This window comes from Passer domesticus, chromosome 2 (genome assembly GCF_036417665.1).
Source record: "Passer domesticus isolate bPasDom1 chromosome 2, bPasDom1.hap1, whole genome shotgun sequence".
Taxonomy (NCBI): Eukaryota; Metazoa; Chordata; class Aves; order Passeriformes; family Passeridae; genus Passer; species Passer domesticus.
Genome location: NC_087475.1, coordinates 126,421,048 through 126,439,638, shown reverse-complemented (window position 1 = coordinate 126,439,638; position 18,591 = coordinate 126,421,048). Strand labels below are relative to the sequence as shown.

The 18,591-nt window shown below is 59.4% G+C and overlaps 1 protein-coding gene across 1 annotated transcript in view; it reads right to left on the bottom strand.

Annotated features, from left to right (window-relative positions):
- ARHGEF17 (Rho guanine nucleotide exchange factor 17) overlaps positions 1-18,591 on the bottom strand; it is a 29,941-nt gene that overhangs the window by 3,684 nt on the left and 7,666 nt on the right. Inside the window, exons 2-14 of the mRNA XM_064411150.1 lie at positions 6,116-6,193; positions 3,818-4,000; positions 3,332-3,448; positions 2,971-3,063; positions 2,449-2,625; positions 2,157-2,207; positions 1,777-1,886; positions 1,582-1,667; positions 1,363-1,481; positions 918-1,131; positions 731-804; positions 430-623; positions 72-322 (exon numbers count right to left, since the gene is read on the bottom strand). Coding sequence (XP_064267220.1) covers positions 72-322; positions 430-623; positions 731-804; positions 918-1,131; positions 1,363-1,481; positions 1,582-1,667; positions 1,777-1,886; positions 2,157-2,207; positions 2,449-2,625; positions 2,971-3,063; positions 3,332-3,448; positions 3,818-4,000; positions 6,116-6,193 — 1,747 coding nt within the window. The remainder of the gene's footprint in view (positions 1-71; positions 323-429; positions 624-730; positions 805-917; positions 1,132-1,362; positions 1,482-1,581; positions 1,668-1,776; positions 1,887-2,156; positions 2,208-2,448; positions 2,626-2,970; positions 3,064-3,331; positions 3,449-3,817; positions 4,001-6,115; positions 6,194-18,591) is intronic.

Below are 18,591 nucleotides of genomic sequence, written 5' to 3'. Positions count from 1 at the left end.
CAATGGAGCTGCCCATAATTTTGGGGCTAAAAAGCATATTTCTCCCAAAGCAGGGGCTGGGGAGGACTCACTGCCGAAGCTGGAGGAGATGGTGGAGTGGCTGGCTTGGCTCTGCAGCGTCCCGGAGGGACTGGGCGAGGACTCGTCATCCGTGTCGTCGCTGTCGAAGGGCACCAGCTCCCTGTTGCCGCCGTCCACGGGCTCCGAGAGCTCCAGCGACGAGCCCGAGATGGAGATGTGCAGGCACGGCTGCGGCGCCGCGTCCTCCGGCGGCGCGGGGCCCAGCTCGGCCGCGGGGCTGCCCAGAGGCTCCGCGCGCTCCCTGCCGCCGCCGGGAGGGAGGGAGGGGAGAGAAGCAGCTCCAGCATCGCCCCGCTCCTGCAGCAGCGCCCCGCACCCCCGGCGCTGCGGGGCCGGGGCATGTCCTACCTGTAGGCGCGCTTGAGGCCGGGCACGGAGGCGATGCAGAGGATCCTGGCGGAGCAGACGGCGATGCAGGCCTCCACCGTGGGCTCCTTGCGGATGCTCAGCAGGCAGACCTGCCCCACGTAGCCGTCGCTGTTGCAAACCCAAACCTCGTGCGAGCTCTCCGGGCTGCCGTGGCTGGGAGAAGCGCAGGAGAACTGCAAGGGAGAGGAAGATTGGGTTATTCAGGAGCTGTTGGCATCTGGTAGCAAGACCACTGGGGTGGGGAGAACATGTGGGATGCCTGAGCCCAGACTTTGGGTACCTGCATCCCACTCCGCGTCTTCATGATGGGGATGGCTTTGAGGAACTCCGGGTCCAGGCAGTTTTTGCTGGAAGCTGGGAAAAACAGATTGGGAGATCAAGACGTGATGGAGGAAAGGGGTCTACCAAAGCGGAGTGGGGGATGCCAAGCCCACCACCTCGTCCAGCTGCCCTCTCCCTGCTGTTACCCAGCTTTTTCTTGGCGTCCTCGAAGGCTTGCTCGAAGCCGAGCCGGGCGTCGGGGTTGGGGAACTCGAAGATGAAAGACTCGGTGCCGTCAGCTTTGGTGGTGCTGAGCTCCACCTTGTTGGGGGGGAAGGCCATGCTGAAGGACAGGGATTGCTTCTCCGACAGCTCCCGGTGGATGGCGGCCATCAGGTCCTTGATCACGTCATCCAGGCCCTTGGGACGGGGACATCTCTCAGGGACGGGCCACCACAAGCCACATGCTTGATAGCCCCCTGTCCATCCTCTGGAATCCTTCAGAGGCTGCCGCAACCTCTTTTGGGGCTTTAGGGTGCTTATGGCCACCGGCCCTGCCATAGCTTGTCCCCTCTGGCTGAGGACATCCTGTGTGTTCCCACCGGGAACGTATCCAACCAGGGCACAGCTGCAGGGCCGCCATCCCCATACCTGGTGGGGGAAGCTGAGGGTCTCTGACAGCTTGCTGACTTGCCCCAGCGTGTTGAGGTCTTCATCCAGGCGGCTGATGCTTTTCTGGATGCTCTCCCTGTTGGTGGCTTGCGAGGCACCTGTGTGGGGACACACGCGCAGAGTTAACCCCTCCCTCCCTGGCTCTACCACCCATGGGTTTTGGGGAGAGATGGGACACTCCAGCAGGCAGTGACAGACCTTTGACAATTTCCACATCCTCCAGGGGCAGCTTCCAGAGCAGTTTGTACTTGCTGGCGGTGTCGATCACGCTGGCCGCCGTGTACCTGGGAGGTTGGGGGGCATGGCCGAGCTGCACCCACAGCCACAGCCCCCTGAAGCCAGGCCAGCTGGCAGGGACAGCCAGGGGGTGTCCCCAGGCCTGGGGGTACTCACAGGCTCATGGAGCTGCGGCGGAGCGAGCCCGACTTGCGCTTCAGCGTGGTGCACACCAGCAGGTCCGTGAAGAGGAAGAAGGAGCGGTCCTTCTTCCCACCCACCGCCTTCTGTGGAGCAGCGGGAGACACCAGCGGGTTAGTGACCATCCCTCCTCGGTGCCCGTGCTGGGAGAGGGCCCTGCCTCAGTTTCCCCATGTGCTGCCTTCCCCTTTCATCCTTCCGTTCGTTCCATCCATCCATCCATCCATCCATCCATCCATCCATCCATCCATCCATCCACAGCTTCCCATAGGCACACAGGCACCCCATGACCTGCACTCACAGCCCCCCACTGCCCACCCAGAGGGGTCCCATTTCCCCACAGACCCCACTCTTACCACTTCCACGACCATCTCCTGGCGCAGGAACCTGCGGAGCGGAGCCTGGAGCTGTGGGGACAAGGAGACCCGTGGTTGGGAAGCCACTGCGGGGAGCTTTGTGCCCTTCATCCCTGCCCCTGCATCCCCCGGCTCAGAATTGGAACCCCAGACCCTTCCCAAACCCCCAAGACCAAATGATGACGGGGAAAGCTGGACCTGGAGGAGCAAACAGGTGACCCAGAAAGAGCAGAAATGAGGACGTTTTGTGGAGAGGGAAAGAGTGACCCCATCCAAGGCCCCCCGCACGTACGTCCTCCATCCCTTCGATGTGGGACTCAATCTCCTGCACGATCCGGGCGTTCCTCTCCACCTCCTCCGCGCTCTTCATGCCCTTGTTGATCCTCTCGGCCACCTGCTTGATGTTGCGCTGGGCGTCGATGAGGAAGGGGTGGTCGGGGTGGTCCTCTGGGGTGTGCTTCAGCAGGTCCTGCCACGGGGACAGAGGGGGCTGTCACCTCTGGCAGCGCCTGCCATTGCCTGAGCCCCTCCCACGCTGCTCCGGCTGCTGGGCATGGAAACCAGCCCCGAGGAGGGGGTGGAAATGTCCAGCAGGAAGGCTGAGGGTAAGGGGACCATGGTGGGCTGGGGCAGCAAGGTGACCGTCCTCAGAGTGACCATCTGCAGGAGGGCAGAGCCATGTGCACGCCTGGGGACACCAGCTTTGTGACAAGGGGTCAGGAGAGACCTGAGAGCCCTGAAAGCTTTGTGGAGGCGAGGAGGAGCCGTGGCCCCCCCGCTGCTGGTGTGACACTGCCACCCCGGTGTCACCCACCTTCACCAGCAGCTCGTATCGCGGGATTCTCTGCACAGGCTTGATCATCAGGTCGGACAGGGCCTGCTTCTCCTTGTTCTCCCGCATGCTTTGCTGCAAAACACCCAGGAGGGACAAGGATGGGCCCCTTGGTGGGACACAGCGAGGATCCACTAAGCCAGGATTGCCCATTTTGGTTTGGGGTCCAAATTTCCACACCACCCGGAGTGATTCCACTCCATCCCAACTGACCCTCTTTGCACCAAAACCAAGAAGGTGGGGGGAAATTCCCAGTCTGGCAATAAATTCGCTCCCATTAACTCCCATCCTGCCTGGCTCTAGATCATGGCCAGGATCTACGGAGACAGGAACCAGGACCCACCTCCAGGAACTTCATGAAAGCCGGCCGGGCTTCCTTGGCGATCCTGACGGCGTCCTTGGCGTTGAGGAAGTTATCAATGTAGGCAGAGTAGATGTTCACCAGCACATCCTTGGAGAACTGGGGGCAGGAAAACAGGGCTAGGGATCATGGGCGTTCTGGGAGAGCCTGGAAGCAGCTGCACCAAGGGTTAACTCTGGCTCTGGGCTGGCGCAGGGAGGGCTCACCCGCTGTCCGCCCACCTCGATTTTTCAGCCCTGACGTTTGTGCTCCCGAGGCAGAAACGCGGAGCTGCAGAGCCAGCCTGGAGCAGCAGCTCCCACCCTTATGCTAAGCAGACAGCAGGCCTGGAGATCGTCTCCTGCTCTCCATCCCAGGCCTGCTTGGCCCATCCTTTCATCACTCCTGCTCCGAAACCTCTGCTCTGGGGCCGTGCCCAGGAGCGGGCACACCCGCATTCCCAGGGGGAATCACCCCGCCAGCACCTACCGACTGCACCAGGAGGTCGCCCACTTTCTGCTTCTCGTGCCAGTTCTGCACGCAGTCGTGGATCTGCTCCAGGAACTGCTCGTGGTGCTCCAGCAGCTCGGGGATCTGGTCGAAGATCTCGTCCACCAGCGAAGGGTCGCAGAGCAGGGAGTTCTCCGGCTGCTTCAGCGGCTTCATGTAACCCTGCGGGCAAGCAGAGGCACCGGGACCCGTGGGGGTTTCCTCTCCCTGCCCAGTCTGGATCTCTCAGCCCATGTAAACACGGGCATGGATGGCAGCCTGCAGCAGGGGGCTCCTCCCTGGGCTGTGGGACAGCCCCCAGGACCAGGCAGGTTTTGCAGCCCAGCCCTCCTGGGTCCCTGGGATGCACTCAGTGAATCCCCACAGCTGAGTGGGGAGGGGGACAGGTCTGCAGAAGGAGCCTGCCTGGCACAGGATCCTCTGTCCCAGGGCCTTCAGAGCCAGCTTTGCTGTCATGAGCCTTCACCACCTCCATCTGCCCGACCTAGCTTGGAAATCACAGCAACACCAGCCCGGGATCCAAATGCCGGAGTGTTCCCGGTGGGATTTAGGGTGTTTGGAACCAGGTGGGGTCTGGGCCAGCAGGATGCACCCACTGGGTCACGCCCTGGGCCACCACACAAGGGCCAACGAGCAATGCTCAGGGCCAGCAGGTGCTCAGCAGGGCTGGGTGGGTGGCTCTGCTATGAAACCCCTCTCCTCCATCCATGGGGCAGAGTGGAGGAGCGCCCCTGGAATGGCAGAGATGGATTTGCAGGGGATGCAGCAGCATGTGGAAGGTCTTCTCAAGCCTTGCCACCCGCTCAGTCTGACCAGTACAGGGTGCTGGTGGCTTTCAGGATGTGTGGAGGACCATGGAGCTGAGCACTGAGGACAGGACCCATCTCCAGTGGCTTCAGACCTCTCCAACCAAGCAGGCAAAGGAGTCATGCCCCAAGGATCAGGTTCCTCAAGCTGATGCCAGATACTTCATGGAGACCCAAGTCAGAGGGACCAAATCCAGCCTGAGGCTCCTAACTCCCTTCACCTGTCCTACTGTGTCCAGCACCTCCAGCAGGAGCTGGGATGGACTGTGCCATGCATCCCGTGCTTCCCACACTGGGAAGAGGAGGAGACAGCCCTTGCTGCAGCACACAGGGACAGCAGGCAGGGCTTGCCCATGCACCATCTGCCTTGGCTGGAGGATGATGCTCCAAGATGGTCCTTGTCCCATGCTAAGTGCCACCAAGCCATGTCAAGGACCTGAGCACCTTGTCCCAGCTGAGACAGGGAGCTGGGGACACCTGGAGCCCCACGATCCCTGCCAGGAAGCCAGGTCCCCCCTGGTGGCACTGTGTCAGGACAGGTCCCATGGACAAGAGCCCAGGCATTAACACCCTGTGGCTCCCACCCGTGTCTTTCTAGAGGATGCACAGACCATGGGACAGACTCTCTCCATGCCAAAACCAGTGGGGACACCCCCCAGCCCCAAACCCTGTACAGTTCCCCCTAAAATCAGCCCCAGGGCTGGGCTCCTCTCGCCCCTCTAAGCCAAGGTCTGCACTGGCAGCAGCCAGGGGGTCCCTCCCTCCTGCAGCCCATCTGTGTCCAGCTTGGGGCATCCTAGTGGGGCATTTATGGGAAGAGCCCAGGGCAGTGTGGGATGGAGTGGCCCATGCCCTTGAGGACTGTCACAGAGGTCCCACAGGCACCGCTCCTGCAGTTTGTGGTGTTTCCCCCTGCAGGGATGTGGCTGGACAAGCCACACCTCGGCCAGGTGACGTCTCCAGGGCGTTGACCATCATTAACCTGCTGAAACACCTTCATTAACATCTGAAACGTGGGCTGGACCCTGGGGCCAGGCTGCTCCAGGGGGTTTGGAACCAGCTCAGCGAAAAAAGCCTGAGAAAAACCTTTGGCTCAGGTCTGCAGGTGACGATCCGAGCAGGGAAGGGGAGCACGAGGGAACGGGGGATTTCAGGGGTCCCCCATCATGGCAGGGCCATCAGGAGGTGGGGTGCAACACGAGGAGGAGATTTTGGAAGGCAAGCACGGCAAAGAGACTGGGGGACACGCCACCTGCCAGGTGACAGCACGCTGGCAATGCCGCAGGCTCGCTTTGGGCACGGAGGTAATTCCTACACCCCGTTCTTGACGCTGCTGTCACAGCACTCCCCTTCTGCTCCCGCTGTCCCCAACATCCCCAGTGTCACCCCAAGCGGTGCCACACAGCCCCTGGCACGGGCAGGACTGGGGGTGAGCAGGCTTTGGGGTGTCACCCCGGCCGTGCCACCTTACCTGCATCAAGGTGCGCAGGGACTCCACGTAGGACTGCTCCGTGTCCAGCAGGGTCATGATGACGTGCTTCCTCATGTCCTGCCCGGGGGGAAGAGACACAGCAGCGTTTTGGGGCGAGCCGGGGCGGGGGAGCAGCGTGCCGGGGCTGGCGGAACACCGGAGCAGCCCGGCTGGCGTCCAGCTCCCCTGCGCTGCCTCTCCGCCCCGATGGAGGAATCCGGGAGGATTAGGAAGTACATGACACCGAGCGCCTGGTTTCCTCCGCGGCCGCGTCAGGAGCCCGCCCTGGAGCTCACAGCCCTACATGGGTCGGTGCCGGAGCCCTCTGGCTCTCCAGCGGCCCCGCTCCGAGCGGACCCGCAGGAATTCGCCTCCCGCCCAGCACCCGGGCACCCTGGGGAGGAGATCCGTGGGGAGGTGGGAAGCCCTGGGAAGCAGATGGGCTGGGGTCTTCCTGGCTGCGGGGCTCAGGGACCCTCCCCCTGTGTGCACGCCCTGAAAGGCTCTGAGAGCAGAGACACCCCAAGAGATTTCCGTGGGAGATGCCCCAAAGGTTTTGGATGCAGTGATACCCCGAAGGTTTGCGTTTGGAGGGAAGGTTTGTGTTTGGGTGCCCCCCAGAGATTCTGGCTGCAGAGACACCCCGAAGGCTCTGCATGGGAAGGATGACTCCAGTGCAGAGACATCCCAAAAGCTTCTGGTGCAGAGATGCCCTGGGTGCACAGACACCCCAAAAGTTTTGCAGAATCTCCAGAGACCCTGGATGTGACACCCCAAATATCCTCAGTCCTGTGGGATGAGCCCCTGCCATGTCCTCCCCAGTGGGGACACAATGAGCTGTGAAGCTGCTCGGCAGCCACAGCAAGAAGTCTGACCATCCTCACCAAGGAGAGAGGCCACCACCGTGCTCGTGGTCCCCAGGGAGCAATGGAGAGGGATCCTGGCCAGATCCTGCTCTAGGACAGAGCTGTGCCTCAGTTTCCCTGCTCTCCACCAGGCTGCTGATGGAATCAAGCCTGGAGGAAACTCTTGTCTGGAGCCAGATATTGGTGACGGGTCCAAGGCTCTCCAGGAATCAGGAAACCATGGTGATATTGGGAACACCAACTGAGACCTCCCCACTTGGTTAGAGGGCTTATGAACACTCTCGCTGCTGGATTAATTAGCTGTAATTACGGATGGACGGGCGCTCAGTGGAGGATGCAGCTTAGGGGAATCTGCTGCCCCAGACTGCCTCAGTTTCCCCAGCCCTCACCCAGCCTGCAGTTCCCTGCTGGTCCTTTCTTTCCTGGAGCTGGGGATTTGCAGCAGTGGGGACACGCAGGATGAGGCCCAGCTGTTGGCAAGGAATCTTTTCCATGGTTACAGCACCAGCATTACCCCGGCAGGGGCAAATTCCCCCTGGGATGAGCAGAGCTGGGGGAGAGGCACCATCGCAGCAGGGCAAAGCCCTGCGTGGGCGAAGGCGGGATGCGCCCCGCTGCATTCCTTACCCCAGCCGGGGGGCTCCATCTGCTCCCCCTGGGGACACCCTGGTCTCACCCTGCCTCCCCCGGGACGCTCAGCACCCTCGGGATCAGCCCCTGCCGCCATGGAATCGGGTATTCCCACCATGGTATTCCCACCGTGGCATTCCCACCGTGGCATTCCCACCAGCCGACGCCTCCGCCGTGCACACCAGCACCGGGGGGGCGCTGGCAGCGCTGGCTCCAGCCCCCCCATCGCCCCCTCCGGCCGGCAGCATCCCCCCTGCCCGCCATCCCCAGAGCCCCGGGGCGAGGATGAGGATGAGGATGGAGGCTCGGTTGCCCGGGCAATCGCGGCGCAGAGCCCGCAGGTGCCGGGCGCCGCACACGTGTCCGGGGGTGACGCATCCCCGCATCCCCCCCGCATCCCCCGCCGCAGCCCCGGGACCCCCCCGGCCGTCACCTCGGAGCCACCGCGGCCGCCGCAGCCCTTGTCCGGCAGCTCCTCGGCCGCCGAGCCGCCGAGCCCGGAGGTGGCGAAGGCCGCGTCGATGCCGTCCCCGATGTCTCGCATGTCCTCCAGCGCGATGGTGAACTGCGCCAGAGTCCTCACCATCTGCAGCATGCGGGTCCCGGGGGTCGGTGCGGCCCACGCGGCCCAAGGAATCGCGCAGAAATTCCCCCTGCGTCCCTGCCGCCCTGCCCAGGTGTCCGCCCCAGCCCGAGCGCTGCGCCGGGATGCGGCGGGGAGGGGAATGGAAGGCAGGCGCTATTTATACCGGCGGGGCTCGCTGGATGCGGGAGCGGGGGGATGCTCGGGAAGCCCTCCCGCAGGGCGGCAGCGGGCTGCGCCTGCGTCCGTGGCCACGCCAGGGCCCCCGGCCCCCGAAACTGGGCAGGCAGGGGCGGGGGGCAGAGCCGTGCCCACGCCGACACGCAGGGATGCGGGCAGGGCCGGATCCCGCCGAGGGATGCTGCGGGAATGGCTCTGCCCAGCCAGGATGCTGGGGCGGGGGGCGGAGGGAGACGATGCTTGCTTTTTGGGGCATGAGGTTTTTTGGGGAGGGGGACGCACGGGTGATGCTGAGCGCCCTCAGGGGCTCCATCGCTGTGAATACCCCCCTCCCTGGCCTGGCAGGCAGGGAAACTGAGGCACGCCCCCTTCCCCGCCGCCCCACGGCATCCCCACCTCAGCACCCACATCCCTGCTGGCCGGGTGATGCATCCTGCCCAGATCTGTTTGTAACGCTCCCCTCCTGCCTCGTTAATTAAATCTAATTAGCCGCTCACCCCGTTTCCACAGCAACGGCGTGCAGCAGGGCTGCATCCCTCTCATTGCAGCCAGTAAATTTCCTCTTGGAAGTGAGGGTGACAGCATCCCAGCCCGGGAAGGGTGCGAGGCAGAGAACGGACGGCTCGGGGCAGGGAATGGAGCTGCAGCAGCTGCCCATGCACCCAGGGGCCAGGGAGGAGGGAATGCTAATTGCAACCAGGTAACGAGGCTGCTCTCAAGCTCCTGCTCCTGCAGCTGCAGTGCCCTGGCCATCCCAGCTGTTGGAATGCTGCGTTTATTTGGTTTGCAATCCCAGATCTGCTTGGGTTGCAGTCCCGAGCTCTTCTGGGATCCAATTCCAGATCCATTTCTGCTGTAATCTCAGATTCCTTTAGGCTGCCATCCTAGAACCAGTTTTGTTGCAAGCTTGGATCCATCTGCATTGCAATTCCAGAACCACCTGGATTGAAAACCTGAGGCTGTTCTGAGTTCTAATCCCAGATTCATTTTGGTGGTAATCCCAAACACATTTGGGCTGCAATCCCAAACCCATCCCAGTTGCAATCCTGGGCATAACTGCATTGCAATCTGGGATCCATTAGGGATAAAATCCTGGGCTCTGCTAGAATCCTATTGCAAATATGTTTCTGTTGCAATCCCTATTTGGGCTCCAATTCCAGACTAATTTCTGTTGCAATTCCAGATCCATTTGGGCTCCAATCCCAGAACAAAATGGGTTGCTAATCTAGGTCCATCTGGATTTCAGTTCCAGACCCTGTGCTTGCACTCCCGGGTGCTTTTGGGCTGTAATCCCAAACCCACCTGGGCTGCAGATCCAGGCCCAGCTGGGCTGCAGCACTCTGGGTTGCGGTCCCAGACCCGTTCATTTGCCATCCTGGGCCCCATCTGTGTTGGAATCCTGGGCCCCTTTGGGTTCCAACCCCAGACCCATCCAGCTGCAACCCCAACCCCGTTCCTCTGCAATTCCATAACCATTGGGGTTGGATGGGTCTGCAATCACAGACCCACCAAGGATTCAAACCTGGGTCCAGCCCCACTGCAATCCCAAATCCAGCTGCGCTGCAATCCCAATCCCAGCCCTTTTGCAATCCCAACCCCACTCCTCTTGCAATCTCAGACCCAACAGGAAAGCCAGCCTGGGTCCATCTGCATGGCAATGCCAGATCCATTTGGGCTGTAACCTCAGAACCACTCCTGCTGGAATCCTGGATACACCTGGCTCGCAGTTTTGGACCCGTTTGGGCTGTAACCCCAGATCCATCTGGGATGCAATCCCAACCCCATTCCTCTTGCAATCCCGCGCCCAGCATGGGTGCAGACCTGGGTCCAACCACATTGCAATCCCAGGTTCATTTGAGCTGCAATCCCAACCCCATTCCTTTTACAATCCCAAATTAATTTGAGCTGCAATCCCAATCCCATTCCTCTTGCAATCCAAGGTTCATTTGAGCTGCAATCCCATTCCTTTTACAATCCCAAATTCATTTGGGCTGCAATCCCAACCCCATTCCTCTTGCAATTCCAGGTTCATTTGACCTGCAATCCCAGGTTCATTTGAGCTGCAATCCCAGGTTCATTTGAGCTGCAATCCCAATCCCATTCCTCTTGAATCCCAGGTTGATCTGGGATGTAATCCTAATCCCATTCCTCCTGCAATCCTGGGTTCATTTGGGCTGCAATCCCAATCCCATTCCTTTTGCAATCCCAGGTTCATTTGAGCTGCAATCCCAATCCCATTCCTCTTGCAATCCCAGATTCATTTGGGCTGAATCCCAGGTTCATTTGAGCTGCAATCCCAACCCCATTCCTTTTGCAATCCCAGGTTCATTTGAGCTGCAATCCCAACCCCATTCCTTCTGCAATCCCAGGTTCATTTGAGCTGCAATCCCAACCCCATTTCTCTCGCAATCCCGGACCCACCAGGGATGCAAACCCGGGTCCAACCGCATTGCAATCCCCAATCCCTCTGGTTGGTAATCCCATTCCCGCTCCTCGGTAATCCCGCTCCCCGGCAATCCCATTCCCGTTCCTCGGGCAATCCCATTCCCGCTCCTCGGTAATCCCGCTCCCGGGCAATCCCATTCCCCTTCCTCGGTAATCCAGCTCCCGGACAATCCCATTCCCGCTCCCGGCCCGGCTCAGCCCCGGCGCTCCGTGTCCCGGCGGCTCCTCCCGCAGCAACGCCCCGATCCCTCCCCCGGCACCGCCCGCTCCCTCCATGGCAGGAGAGCCCTTCCCAGCCCCGGACGCCAGCCTGGGCTCAATCCCTGCATCCCACCCAGCGTGTCCCGGGAGCGCTGCAAGGGGACGCTCCGGTGTCGGCTGCGCCTTCCTCCGCGGGTCTGGAACCTCGCTCACACCCACCCCACCCTCGGGATGGGACAGAGGATGGCCGGAGAAGGGTTAAACCCGTCCTGCCCTGTCCCGGTCGGGAATTCACACCCAATCCCGCTGGTTTCGGGGTGCCATGCCATCCCCCCGGGATGCAAAGCCCGCAGCCCAGCCCGGACCCCCCTGCAAGCGGCCCGCAGCCCACAGGAAATTCCTGGGAGTGTTTGGCCACTCCAACAGCGCTGCCTATTTTTAGGGCTGTCTAAAATATGAGCCGGATATTTTTAGCAGCGCGGCTCTTTGTAAACACCTTTAGATTTCCTTTCGGACCAGCCCCTGTTGTGGTTTAGTTTTATTTCCCCCCCCCCCCCCCCCCCCCCAATCTGAGCGTTTCCTCCCTCAAAACCCCAAACCCTCCTAGGAAACGCGCGCCAGTTCCTTGGGATGGAGCCAAGGGACTCATCCCCCATCCCAAGGCTTGTGCCAGCGTGGCAAAATGCTCCTGAAAACCCAAAGATGGAGAGGATCCAGCACCGGGGGTTTGGGGTGATTAAACAGCGCCCCAAACCTGGGATGGGGGCCAAGGAAAAGCCCTTTTCCCCCAGCTTTCCCTCTGACACTGGAAATACAGCCCTGAAGAAGGATGGGAACCCTCCCATCTTGATTTATTTTATTTTTTAATGAGGCTCAGGGAGCAACCCCATCATTTTGCTTTTCCCTGCGCAGGAATATCGATGCAGGAGGAGTCTGAGCATTCCCAGGGATTCTAAAACATCCTAAAACATTTGGAAAAGGCCACGGTATATCGTGTCCTGCCTCCACCCCTGCAAACAAAGATGCATCACGCAGCAAAGTCCTAAAACATCCATTTTTTAAACAAACAAAGGCCAAAGGCAGAGCAGGAATGTACATTCCATGAGGGATCACAGCCACCACACAGATTCTGGCCCCTGTGCACACATCAGTGCATGGAATGATGGAGTTTCCAGCCACTCTGAGGACTCCCCCACTGTCCCAAACCCGGTGACTGGGTCGGTGTGGGAGGGTGTTCCTTGTGCTGCATCCCCAGAGATCATCCCAAAATTCCCACACCCACAGCACTCGGTGTTTCTCCCTTTCTTTGGTGTAAACTCACCCAGCCATAGTCTGAGTGAGCTGCAGCAGGGATTTTGTCCCTGAGACCCTGTTTTGGGGGAAAAAATATCCAGATTTAGGGGGGAAAACAGTGTTTTGGACCACTTTGGGAGTGGGATTTGCTGCTCAAGGCCTTCCTGCAGCTGCTGAAGGAGGAGCTAACCCTGCCTCAAGCAAAATTATTCCCACCCCTCCAAAACAAGCCAAAAATGTAAGAGTAAATAAATACAAGTTGTTTTTCCCTCAATTACAGCTCGTTCCTGCTGCCAGCTGCTGATGGGAGATTCTCTAGGGTGTCACAGTAGGGCTGTGCTAGGAGGTGCATGAATCTTGGCACTTCCTTGAAACCAGCATTCCCAGTTTGAAAGAATCAGGTATTTCTGCACCTTTTCTTTCCCTGAGTGCTTGTTCCCAAGGTAGATCCCACTAGAGGGAGCTGGGACATAGTGGGAGCCACTGGTCCACAGGGAGAGTGCACGGTGAATTCCCAAGCTTAACAATTTTAACACATCCTCAGCTCTATTTCTACCAAAACTGGAAAGAAAAAGCTTGGAAATAAACTGGACCCGGTTCCATCCACCCCAATGCAATGAGCAAACACCTCTGCAACAAACAGCATCATCCTGGCATCTAAAACTTCCTGAAGCAGCCAGAAAAGCCCCTGGCTGGCACCACCTCCCAAAACAGGATGATGCTATTCCATCCAATCCTCTATTGCCTCAATCACTCAGCCTCTGGCAGGAAATCACTTGGGGGAAAAAAAAATAAATCACATTCTGTTCTCTTGGGAAGCATTAAAGCAGGAGGTTGGGTCGGGTTTCGTAGGGTTTTCAAACCTGAGCAGCCTTTCCCTTGGGATCAGGGATGCTCTGCCCTGTGTCCCTCAAGTGCCATAAAGCTGGGGGATGGCAGCCACTGCCATCCCTGGGTGCCAAAAACCTCCATTCCACGGTGCCAGTCACCTTTTGGGGCATGTCACCCCATCCCTGGGTACCAACCACATCCATTCCATGGTGCCAGCCACCTTTTGGGGCACGGCAGCCCATTCCTGGGTGCCAAAAACCTCCATTCCATGGTGCCAGCCACCTTTTGGGGCACAGCAGCCCATTCCTGGGTGCCAAAAACCTCCATTCCATGGTGCCAGCCACCTTTTGGGGCATGTCACCCCATCCCTGGGTACCAACCACCGCCATCCCTGAGCACAAGCCACCTCCTTTTCCAGGTGCCACCCCATCCCTGGCGCCCAATCCCTCCCTCCTGCTGCCAGCCTCTCATCCCTGAAAAAGCTCCCTGGGATCTCCAGGTCCCGGGGAAGGCACTGCCATGGGAACAGGAGGCCCTGTGGCACAGCAGAGGGGCCGTGCCCGAGCCTGCCCGACGCCGTCGGGAATCACATCCGGGGCTGCATTCCCTCCCTGCCCAGCCTCTCCCTGCTCTCCCACGGGTAAGGAAAGTCCGAGCTGCTCTCCAAAGAGTAACTTCTTGAAAGGAAATAGGAGCATAAATCAGCAGCTCTGATTCAGCCCTGCTTCAGTTGCTAATAATATTCCCGTGTTTATTCGCAGGCCCGGGGCTGGAGATGTTTGCTTTTCCCTCGGCCGTGGTTTTTCCCAGGCTCCCAGCTCACAGAGGAGCATTGATTTGGTCAGGGATGCTCCCATGGAGAAACCCGGCAGCACCGCCTCCTCCGGGATGGGGAGGATGAGGAGGAGGAAGAGGAGGAGGAGCAGGGCAGCTTCAGCCCCAGCACCCGGGAATTCAGTTGTTTTCCCTTCTTGGACTTCTCGGCTGCGGTGATTCATCCCGGGAGGACACGGCCTGGCTGCAATTCTGCTTTTAAAGTGTGAGGGGAAAAAAATGGGAATGAAAAATAAAGGAGTTGGGGCCATTTTTCCAAGGCAGGGTGGAAGGATGCTGGGCATCCCTGTGCTGCCCAGGGGAGCAGTGGTGCTGGGAGCAGTGCCAGTGGGATGGGGAAAGGGCAGCTGCAGGAGACTCATCTCCCAAAGCATCAAAAGTTCCTCCTCTAAATGCACAGTGGGGCTTTTCCTGTGGGATTTTCACTAGAAATCTTCACCAGTGGCACTGGGGTGAGGGGTTCTCCCCTCTGCCAAAATTCAAAGCTCAGGATTGTGCTGGTGCATCTCCTGCATCCTCCCTGTGCTGCTGGCAGCATCCCACGGATCCCCCCTCTCCATGCCCTCCTTCCCAGCCAGCTGGAGATGCTCACCCCGATTTAACCCTCCCCAGCTAGCACCCACCCCCTGGCACGTTGGCAGAGCCCTTCCAGAAGCAGTGGTCCAGGGCAGAGCTGGGGGCTCGTGGCCCCCCGTTTGCTGCCAGCCTTTGCCGAGTCCTGGAGCAACTTTCACCAAATATGGAAGGTTTTTTTTGCCTCCGGTTTTCGGCACGCAGGCCGCGGCCCAAGAGCGCAGCTTTCCAGATGCTGAGGTCAGCCCAGCTCCTCTTCCCTCCCCCTGCTCCTTCCCTGCTGCCTCCCAGTGGGCTTGGCCCTGCACCCACCAGGACAGGAGCAATTCCACCCCCTCAGCTCACTGGAATCCCTGGATGCCCCACCAGCATCCTCTGCTGCTGGCACACGCCAAAAGCATCCCGAGCCTCCCCAAAAGCATCCCACGCCACCCCAAAAGCAATGGCTAGGAGGATTTTGGGGGACAAGGAAGCCAGGGAGAGGGGTGCCCCGTGCTGGCACTCCCTGGCATCCCTGCTGGATGCCAGCCTGGCACAGGTGGGTGGGAGGTGCCCGGTGGGATGGGAGCAGAAGTGCTGGGGCAGGCGGGAGGGAGCCGGCCTGGCATGCAGGGGGTGGTGGGCACAGGAGGGGGTCGGTACCCAGGAGCTGATGGGGATGCAGGGCTCCACGTGGAGCCAGAATTCCAAGCACACCCGAAGCCAAGAGGGATCCAGGAGTCAAAGATGATGGATGCTCAGAAGCTGGTGGCTGCTCAGGAGCCACCCTGGAGTCCATGGGCACCCAGAAGCCAGTGGGGACTCCCTGGGTACCCAGGAGCTGATGGATGCCCAAAGAGACTCTGGGCATCCATGAATCCATGGGTACAAAGGAGCTGAAGGACACCCAGGAGCCAACAGACACTCACAGGCATCCAGAGCCCATGGACACCCAGGAACTGATGGATGGCCAGCATCCAACAGGTACCCAGCAGTCCAGGGACACCCAGAAGCCACTGGGCACCCGGAGGGGATGGGGATGCAGGAGCTGATGGATTCCTAGGATCCAACAGGTGTCAGGAGTCCACGGACACTCACAAATCCAGAAGTAACCACAGGCCCCCATGAGCTGATGGCCCCCCAGGTGCCAACCAGTACCAGGAGTCCATGGGCACCCAGAAATGTCATCCAGCTGCTCACAGGCAGCCAGGAGCTGACAGATGGATTCTTAGGATCAAATAGGTGCTAGAAGTCCGTGGGCATCCCCAAATCCACAAGCTGATGGACACCCAGGAGCTGATGGAGGACGTGGGAGACCTGACCACCCTGTTCCATGCTCCTGCCAGGACTTCTCCTGTCCCTCCTGCCTGGAAGCAGCTGAGGTACAACCACCAGCCTGCACCCAGCTGTGCCCCAAAGACTCCCAGTGCCTGGTGCTCCCTGCAAGCAGGACAGCAGGGATCTGGGGAGAGGGGGGAAGCACAGAGCTCGCCAGGAACGCCCACAGCCCACGTCACATCGCAGCCAAGGCGAGAGGTGACAGCTTCCCTGCCCTGTCACTGTCACAGCACACCCTGGGGTCGGGGGAGGAGGGGAGCAGGGGGGGTTCAGCATCCACTGACCTGCTCCAGGTTTGGACGACGGAGGGACGAGTTCCCTCTCCGCTCACCGAGGCTCTGAGCCATCTACATCCCATCTCACCGGGGTTTTGGGCAACTCAAAAATCACCAGAAGGGCCAAACCCGATCCCCTACCGCTAGTGACGGTGTTTCTGCCGAGGGGTCAGGATGAAACTCTTCCAAAAAAAAAAAAAGAGCAAGAAGAAGGATGCCAAATCAGGGCAGGCCGACGAGTCTGCTGCTACTCCAGCTAAAAAAAGCAGGAAACCATATCCCAGGCTCGGAGATGCCAATCTTCCCATGCAAACAACTCCCTTTTTGTTTTTTTTGGAGAGTATCGGAGGGCTCGGGAACAGGCAGTCACAAATAGCAACTCCACGGCACCACCAAGGAAACCTCCTCCAGCCCCGGGGACCGTGCAGGGATGCTGGTGACCCCACAGCAGGATGGTGGCTCATGCAGGGGGCACCTGGTGGTGGCTGTGCCCTCACTGGGATGGTGACTCCTCCAGAGGAAACCTGGTGGTGGGTGCCACTACGGGTGTCCTTTTCCCAGCACATCCGTGCAGGGATGTCCTGCTGGGGCTCACTGGTGTCCTGGATGCCACTGGTGGTGGTGGCCATCTCCTGGTTCCCAAAAGGGGACATGCTGGGGTTTCTAGGATAATGCAGGACACGGGGGTGACACAAGCCCAACATCTGCTCCCTCCAATCCTTCCACCACTCGGATTAAAGGGATTCTGCCCAAAATGCCTTGTGCAAGGTAGAGGGGAGCACCAGGCTTGGGGACAGCCCCCAGCTGCACCCAGGCATGGCGGAGACGGGGGCAGGAGCTGGGATCAGCCTCCCGTTCCCCGGAAGCTGAGTGGCTCCAGCGGGAATTTGCACAAAGAGTGAGTTACTGGAATACTTTTACCCAGATGCTGATTTTCGTCCTCCTTCCCATTGGCCGGGCCGCAGTTCCCAAAGAACCAAAAGCAAACACACTATTTTTAGAGAAGAGTTCATTTACTGGAGCCATTCCCTTTGAAATTCCTCACTCATCCTCTCCATGGAAACCGAGGGAGTCCGGAGAAACAGCCCCACCGGGACCAACCATCAGAGCTTTAAAAAGAGCCACGGTGAGGGAGAGGGGGTGGAAGTGGCTGATTTTCCTTCAGTGGACACATCCTGGCCTGGAAGCACCATGGTGGACACGGCAAGGCTTTTGTTTGAGGGGGCTCTGTCTGTGCAAGCCTTCAGGAGGAGACATCCTGGAAGATGGACCATGTTCTCCTGGAAAATCATGCCTGGATAGCGTGTGGGGACTGTTGTCCTGGATAAGTGGTGGGAATGGGTGGCTGGATGGGAGCATGGACATGGGTGGAGGTTGGTGGAGATGGGAGGAGGTGGATGAAGATGGATGGATGGATGGATGGATGGATGGATGGATGGATGGATGGATGGATGGATGGATGGATGGGAGTCTCCTTTCCTGTTTTCCAGGAGGATGGGACTCTCCTTTTCCCTGTTTTCCAGGAGGATGGGACTCTCCTTTTCCCTGTTTTCCAGGAGGATGGGACTCTCCTTTTCCCTGTTTTTCAGGAGAATGGGACTCTCCTTTTCCCTGTTTTCCAGGAGGATGGGAGTCTCCTTTTCCCTGTTTTCCAGGCCATGCCCTGAGAGAAGGGGAAACTGTACTGGCCAAACCTTCCTTTCGTGTGAGGGCACCTCCTTCTCCATCCTGGATTTAGGAGAAGCTCCTGCTGCAGCTCTGAAGCTGTGGGATGCCCCATGGGACCTGCTGTGACCAGGTGAGGGAGCTCAGCAAGGGGAGACCTCAGCACATCACCTCCCTGGACACAGGGATCAATATCCAGGGGAAAGCTCCCTCGTCAGACACACCCCTGGGAAAGGCTCTAAATCAGAGAGTGAGAGAATCACAGAATGGTTTGGACCAGCTGGCACCTTAAGTTCATCTTGTTCCAACCCCCCAGCATGGGCAGGGACACATCCCACTGGAACAGGTTGCTCCAAGGCCCACCCAGTCCGGCCTTGAACACTTCCAAGCATCCCACAACCCTTGCAATGATGGATAAAGGCTGTGGGAAGCAGCCCTGGGAAGCTTTGAGCTTCCATCCCAGCTGGGTTTGGCAGGAGGTTACCTGGAGGTTACGCCACAGGGAGGCCGACCTGCTGCTTCCCTGGCAAGAGCAGATGGAAGAACGAGGCCACCTCCTCCCAGAAGCTTTGGAGGCATGTGATTTTCCATGGAAAAGCCCAGGCATCTGTGCACAGATGCAGGCAGGGTGCAGGCAGGCTGCCCAGTGCATCTCTGAGAATACATCCCAGCACCAGGGCCCTCTCCACACCCCTGTGTGTGAATCCCCGCTCCAGGGACCTCCTCCCTTAATAATTTTAATCATTTAGAAATGCCACTGGGTGCACAGCCTCCTCTTGGGGA